The sequence below is a fragment of the Helicoverpa armigera genome, chromosome 7 (assembly GCF_030705265.1).
Source record: "Helicoverpa armigera isolate CAAS_96S chromosome 7, ASM3070526v1, whole genome shotgun sequence".
In the NCBI taxonomy this organism is placed as follows: domain Eukaryota; kingdom Metazoa; phylum Arthropoda; class Insecta; order Lepidoptera; family Noctuidae; genus Helicoverpa; species Helicoverpa armigera.
In genome coordinates this window covers 9,467,817-9,475,737 of record NC_087126.1, presented here as the reverse complement: position 1 = coordinate 9,475,737, position 7,921 = coordinate 9,467,817, and the positions used below count along the sequence as shown (strand labels likewise).

The window sequence follows — 7,921 nt, the reverse complement described above, 5'->3', positions numbered from 1 at the left end:
GTTGTCTGCTCTCGTGTCTGTAATAATAATAAAATTAATTTTGCAACTGAGCGGTGCAGACTCGTAATGCGAATGTGGTTTTCAAGGAAAATAACATAAGGTTACTGAATTGAATATTTTGTTAAGTAATTAAATAAATATTTTGTGAAAAAGAGGTCTCGGCTTCTTTGATAATTTTACAGTGATAATTGAGTAGGACTGCACACTATTTCCTATCTTCGCTTTATTTTTCTCTCGATTTAATCTATTCAAAATACTTTTTTATTAGTCCGTGTTCATGAACAATTTTATTTTCTCTTCAGGTCAATTTTATTATCGAACAGGCTGTTTAAGTACTAAAACCTTTGCCTTTTTACATTACGAAAGTAGCACTCTACCCCAATACACGGTAAATCGACACCAAATGTTGTAAACTAAACAATAACGAGAGAGAAAAAATATCGATTCAGAATTTAGTTATGCAACATGCCGCTGTGTCAGACTTTGGCAGCACGATCTTGAAATACTATGTACAAATACGATATAAGCAGGTATAAGCAATACCACAGAATAGAACGGCAAAGAAAGTGCTGCCACCTTTGGAAGTTGTAAGGAAGTTAGTTTAATGTTGCCAGACTAAAATATTTTCCTACCAAATAAAAGTATTTGATAATTTGGAAAAGTATGATTCGAAATGAAACATTATTTGGTCAAGCATTTTTTGTTTGGTAAATTACTCATTCATTCATGTCTACTGAATAAAAAAATCTTCAATTTAACAAATATGTAAATAAATAACAAATATGTAATTTATATTATTCGCGGATATAAAGGCGAATAACACACAATCGAATAACACAAAATTGTTTTGAGATTATACGATTAACATTGTATTTCAATGTTTTATCCATGTTTGTGTTCTTAAATTTTAATGAATGTAAAGTACCTGATTTTTTTTTAAACGCAGGCAAACCATACCTACAAGAAATTAATGTGTGTTGTAATTTAAAAGGCAGACTTCAGGTTATTATATGATTAAATGTTTCTATTACTAGCCTAAAATGTCTCACTTCTGGGCAAAGACGTCCCCATTTCGCTTCCATACTTCCCCATCCTTCGACCAAATCCACCAGTCTAGGTCGGTGTCACGCCATCTCTTCCAGGGCTTACCCCGTCTGCGTTCCCATTCAGGAGTGTCCTCTGGGCGGCGATAGTGGCCCACCGCCCACCTATTAAGATACATTCCTGATATGTCCAGCCTAGTTCCATTTAAATGTTGCTTTTTACATGATTACAGGTATACATGCAATAGAATTTTGCGATGGATAAGGTTTTATGACTTCAATCATAAACTATATATTTACAATAGCACCGGGCCTCTCAGTTCTTAATTAACAGAATAATTACTTTCATGTTTATAAACTGTTGTTTTCCACGTTGTAAAAAACATACGTCACAATAATAATAGCACCAAAACGTGTTAAACAACAGACTGTGTTTCTGACACGAAACTATGCAGATAAAGAATAGACTTATAAATTACAGCGTCTTTATGCACTTCTCGTTTGCAGAAGTAGCAGAATGCCCGCTAAGGTTAGAACTGCTATGAGATTTCATTGATATCCAATTGCGATATTATTAACTTGAGCGATAAAATAATTACCATGACAGTTCATGCTATGCATACTACTAATTTATAAATTTAAATATTGACAAACAGACATTGCATCAATAGAGATTGATGCCATTAAAATCGATAATTCTGATTTAATTTTCGATTGATGATTTTTTAGTCTGGGATTTTCCTAGATCACTCCAAAAGAGTGAAACTAAGGAAAATATATGTATTTACATGATGTATGCTTAACAGAAAACTGATATTATTAAATTATGCTTAATATGAGAAAACATCTTCACGGTACGTTTATAAATTAGTAGCTTTTTCAACATTTTAGTAGAAAAGTCTTGAAGTTCTGGTAACATTTTTTTAATTGACCGCCACCCGTGAGCGAATCGTTCGCTCGATCTCGCTCTGTCGATCGAGTCCGGTTGTGGAAGCCATTTTATTCTTGTGAATGTGACAAAGTAGTTTTTGTGATTTTCCGTATATGTAGGAATCGTGTCAATGTGTACCTGCATTGAGTGTATTTCGTGACGTGTCGTGATATCAAAATTGAGAATGTATGTGTTTCAAATTGGTTTGTGTTGACCTGCCCCGTTTCTTACGCGGTCGCACAGCAGGCATCGATTAGTGCAGCAAGGCGGCCTCTAATAACGGCGAATCGAGGGTGTAGGACCAGTCTCTGGGGTGCGCCATGGGCAACAATGCTGCCACCGCCAATAAGAAGGTGGACGCCGCCGAAAGCGTCAAGGAATTCCTTGACCAGGCCAAAGAGGATTTCGAGGAGAAATGGAAGAAGAATCCTACCAACACCGCCGGATTGAACGATTTCGAGAGAATTAAAACATTAGGTACCGGCTCGTTCGGTCGGGTTATGATAGTCCAACATAAACCTACGAAAGAATATTATGCTATGAAAATATTAGATAAACAGAAAGTGGTTAAGTTGAAGCAGGTCGAACATACGTTAAACGAAAAGCGAATCCTTCAGGCCATCAACTTCCCTTTCCTGGTGAGCCTCAAGTTCCACTTCAAGGACAACTCGAACCTGTACATGGTGTTGGAGTACGTTCCTGGCGGTGAGATGTTCTCGCACCTGCGCAGGTGGGGCGCTTCTCCGAGCCGCACTCTCGCTTCTACGCGGCGCAGATCGTGCTGGCGTTCGAGTACCTGCACTACCTGGACCTCATCTATCGGGACCTCAAGCCCGAGAACCTCCTCATCGACTCGCAAGGCTACCTCAAAGTAACAGATTTTGGTTTCGCGAAGCGTCAAGGGCCGTACGTGGACGCTGTGCGGCACGCCCGAGTACCTCGCGCCGGAAATCATCCTCTCCAAAGGTTATAACAAAGCCGTCGACTGGTGGGCGCTCGGCGTCCTAGTATACGAAATGGCGGCTGGTTATCCGCCGTTCTTCGCCGACCAGCCTATACAAATTTACGAAAAAATCGTTTCGGGCAAGGTCCGCTTCCCTTCGCATTTCGGCTCGGATCTGAAGGATCTGCTCCGTAATCTATTGCAAGTGGATCTGACCAAGCGCTACGGCAACCTGAAAGCCGGCGTGAACGACATTAAAGGCCACAAATGGTTCGCGAGCACCGACTGGATCGCCGTGTTCCAGAAGAAGATCGAGGCGCCGTTCATCCCGCGTTGCAAGGGCCCGGGCGACACCAGCAACTTCGACGACTACGAGGAGGAGGCATTACGTATCTCATCGACTGAGAAGTGCGCGAAGGAGTTCGCCGAGTTCTGAGCGCGTAGCTGGTGCCTGCGAGCGGACACTCCCCTCAGTAGGTGTTTTTAGTGAATCTTCCGTGACATTGTGGTCGTGGAACGGTGACGTGTGCGTCTCTTTGCCACAGCTTTGGGTGATTATAGACGCTGAGGCGGCCCCTGGCTGGCACCCCATGTGGATCAAATTTGGAGTGTAGGCAAGATGATAGTAGAACTGATTTCCGATATTTCGGTGGCGTTCATTTGCTTAGTGCCCTTTCAAGTTGACATAACATAGAGCAGGTAGAGGAGCAGAAGTGATCCTTGTTCTGGTGATATCCCGAGTGTTACCACTGACACACTGTACCGCAGCGTTACTCCAGCACTCAATGTCTTGCTACCGGTCGCTCATACCGTACTCGGTAGTTTGCTGTTGATAGCATTGGGATGTGGTGAGCTTTATTATTATATAATATTTTTTATTGTTTTTACGAAATCGAGAATACAATTTTATAATATGTAATTATGATCAAATTTTTCTTGTTGCTTTTAAGATTCACGGTGGAACTTCTCAATTTGGATTTTATCTAATTACATCACTTGTTCATCAACTTAGAGCAATTACGACGACCATCACTAATACTTTAGTACATTACTGAATTGAATTTTCCTAAACTGTATTACTTATCTTGATGGAATGTTATCATTAATTATTATGTATAGGTTCTAATTAATTGACATTTCGTTATTGGTTTTATTTATAGTGTTAATATTGTTGTATCAGTTGATATTTTTAACTAAGGAACTATAACTACATCAAACTATTGAAGAGATTAATTTATTGTATATGTATTCATTGTAGTTGTGTTCACATGTGCAATTTGACCTGTGTTTGTGATCTGATGTGAGGTTTCATTTGAATTTAAGTATAATTTGTATTAGTTCCTTATTTTGTAGGTTTAAGTGTAGTTATGTTAATTGTAGAGTCAACCATTCAGAAGTGCATGAATACATCTATTCTAAAGCCAGCCTCGACAAACTGTGCTATGACCTGGCCTTATTGCTAGCATCAGTTTATGAATAAAAAGCAATAAATATTGTTCATTTAAACATATTCCAATTTGCAACAATATTTCTGTCCTGTTAAATGTTTATAGTTTTATACATTACAACTTGGTATTCAGCACAAAATAAGACATGAGAGAATTTTTATATATGAGATATTGTTTTCATTAAGAATAGGAATATGTTTAAAGGTACCTAGTGTTAGATCATTGAAGCGCGGCGGCGCCGCGTCGATATCTTGTCATTGAGACTGATGGTATCAATAAGCTGTATAATGAGGACTAATATCATTACGATCAGGTTCAGCTATTCATTTGGATCCCACCATTCTCTGGAGTGTGTGATACAGCAATGATTAATTGGCAATGTTTACTATAAAGTTTGTTAGCTATTAGATGTAGGACTTTGAATCCAGGCTGTACAAATAAATATCTAGTAATTCGTAGTGCATTTTACATTGTGTACATTGTGAGCGTCTGTGGTAATAGTTATTAGGTTGAAATCATGGGAAGGTTACTTAACCGCTCTGTGCACATTCATATTTATTATAAAATGTTACTGATGTGACTTGAGCTATGTCTGATGCATGCATATGATTGTCGTCTTTGAGTTAGTACTGTCCTCGTTCTTACAATTGGAACTGGTCAACTTATGATAATAACTACTTGTAAAATCATATCAAATTGTACACTAAATTAATTATTTTGAGTCAATGTATATTGTAAATGATGCATTCTCAATCTTTTCTATGATCAATCAATGTCAAACTTCAATTATGAATTTGTATTCAAAGAAATTGCTTATTTATACATTTTTTTACTAAGCACTGTGCTATGTAAACAATGTCTTGTGGTGAAATGTCTATTGACAAATTTTGAATCCCTTGAAATCATGATTTTCTTATATTTTATTAATCATAGGTCTTAAAATCAATACCTATAATTTTATTTGGTGCCATAATTATATTTTTTGGAAATGGTCCTGCTGTGTAAATATTTAGATCATATTGTTAATGTTTTTATTCTCTTTATTATTATAAAAAATCATTGCCTACCCACTTGTATACAACTATTTATTGCTGTGCTAAATCGGTACTCTTATTGCATATTAATTCAGTATTAAACTTTGCACCGTTTAATTAAGTCATAAAGTAAGTCTCGAAGTATCAGTGAATAGTAGAACAATACTTAAGTAGCTAGTCACTTCATACTTGTTATTTTTTTAACTAAATGCTGTTTCAGAAGTGGCAATGTTGAACGCTTTGTGTCCAAACACTTAGAATATTTATTAAGATATAGATAGTAGAGTTTTTAGATTAGTTAATTTCAAAGTTCTAAATGAGAGCATACCAAGTCTAAAGGCATACTGCATTGAGTGCAATGTATTGTGCAGTGGGATATGTGTGAAATTCTGTCTGAGATATGACACTAAATGTATGGCAGATGGCAAATCTACAGCATTTGGTGTGCCATCTTTCATAGAATTTGATACATCAAAACTGCTCACGCAATGCACCCATGCTGGTATGGCCAAGCTTCAAGTGAATATCACGCTACATTTCCATCTGGCATCATTGAGTCGAAGGCAAACTATTAATTAACAGTTCTCAGATGGCTTTCGAGACATTGTTCTCAGAGGCAGTTATTTTTTATTACTAGAAGCTTATCTATTTTCCATTATCTGAGCAGTTTGCCTGTGGACTAATGAATTATTTGCTACTTTGTAAGAAAGCGACATTCACCAATTAGACATTGTTTAACCAATCTAACGCTGTTGTTTCAAAATCGCGTAATCTAACTCGTGCAGTTTAGTAGTGTCAACGCAGCGTTTAATTTTTAAATATTGTATCGACTAATAAGAGTATCTGATGTGTACCCTTCGTTACAGTCATTGTATATAACTGTAGAGTGATCGTATCCCCAGTTATTAGGAGATTCGGTATCAGCTTTGATAACCGCGGTCTTTCATTCCAATTAGCTTCATAACTTGCTCATCGACACAATATGAACGTTCTAATGTGAACATTTTAAGCCATTTTGGATATTATAAACATTAGTGTGACCGTATGTGTATTTGCGAACCGTCGTCTTTTTATATCTGTGCGTATTAAATATTCAAATGTTCACATCTAGATCTATTATATCGAGTGCCTATAGCATTGAAAGTTCAAGTGTAAAAAGTCAGTTAATTTCAGTAATTATTTGTCACCATGTATTGATCTTCCATAAAATTACGATGAAATTAAAATATCGATGTAACAGTAAACAATGGTTTGATTTTATATAACTGTGATAAACTGTTCTATTCCAGTGTTGTTGTAGAGTGTATGTTTTTGGCACATCTGCTTTCCGACGTAAGCTAGTTGGCTTGGTGCGTCGAAGATAAAATATTCGCCGAGGCATACGTGTGTTGTATTGTTTGACGTTGTTCGCACGTTTGCAGGAGCACGGCAGTAGCACGTGGGGCGGGCCGGTTTAATACGTGGCTTCCTAATAAAGTGGAATGCTCCGCGCCGCCCGTACGCTCTTCATCATTGCCAGACAGATAAAGATTTGTTTCACCGCTCACTGTTTCTATACAAGCTGCAATATTTCACAATTATTTTCGTGCTAATGTCAGGATGTGAAGAACATTTCTTACTAATCAACAGACGTCTTGAATTTTTTGTCTGCTATCAATCACGCAAAATTGACTTCAATGTTTTTGTTGGACGTCGGTAGGAAATTTTCATGTATTCATGTGTGTGATATCTTTATTTATAAATGTATTTACTGTAGAATGAATTACGGCAGAAAACGTTCTCACCTCAAACCAGGGGCCCCGATAAACTCAAAAAAATAACGGACCTCGAGCTTGCTTTGACATTACCCGTGTCATTTCTAAATAAAATGCAGTAAAAAGGTCTAACTTGAAAAAGTTCGAAATAACCATGAAATAGCTGAATGTCGCAATTCTCCAGCAATGTTTATTCCAACCAAAACAATACGCGCATTAAATTCAAACGTGTTCAAAAAATTAACATTTTATGATTGTCTGAAATTCTGTAGCGAATACAGGATGACTGCACTGACAAATATTTAAACGCGAATGAGTTACCACGTTGCTATTAAAAAATTTTGCTTGTAATAAGCTTTGTGGAAGGCATCTTCATGAAATTCTCTTTTTAATGTTTACGTAGGTGTTATGGTTAGGTACTGATTCATTCGAAAATGTTAGGTACTTGCTTCACGTCTTTGAATCATACCTTTTTGCTGACATTAAGGCAAAACAAAATGTAAAACTCACCGCTTTACTGTTTATTTATAACGCAGAAATACCCAACTTTTAATAAATTATCTAATTTATATGTAATGCCACATTAATTTGGTGTTTATTGTAAGTAATATATTATCTTCTAGGCATTATCATTTTGTAACGTTCGATAACCTTTAGATTACACTACCGATTTGGCATAAATACACATTGAGTATGTAACCTAGGTAGATACTTGTTTTTAGTTCGTCATAGTATGAAATAGTTCAATCTCTTTGCCTTTTCGATCTG

At 36.9% G+C, this 7,921-nt stretch overlaps 1 protein-coding gene across 1 annotated transcript; it reads left to right on the top strand.

Moving 5' to 3' along the window:
- The first annotated feature begins 1,941 nt into the window (after positions 1 to 1,941).
- On the top strand, positions 1,942 to 6,646 carry LOC110373248 (cAMP-dependent protein kinase catalytic subunit 1). The gene is given in 3 exon segments (XM_021330466.3): positions 1,942 to 2,700; positions 2,703 to 2,871; positions 2,873 to 6,646. Coding segments are annotated over 3 exon segments (1,056 nt in total). The 5' UTR covers positions 1,942 to 2,294; the 3' UTR covers positions 3,354 to 6,646.
- Positions 6,647 to 7,921: the final 1,275 nt, after the last annotated feature.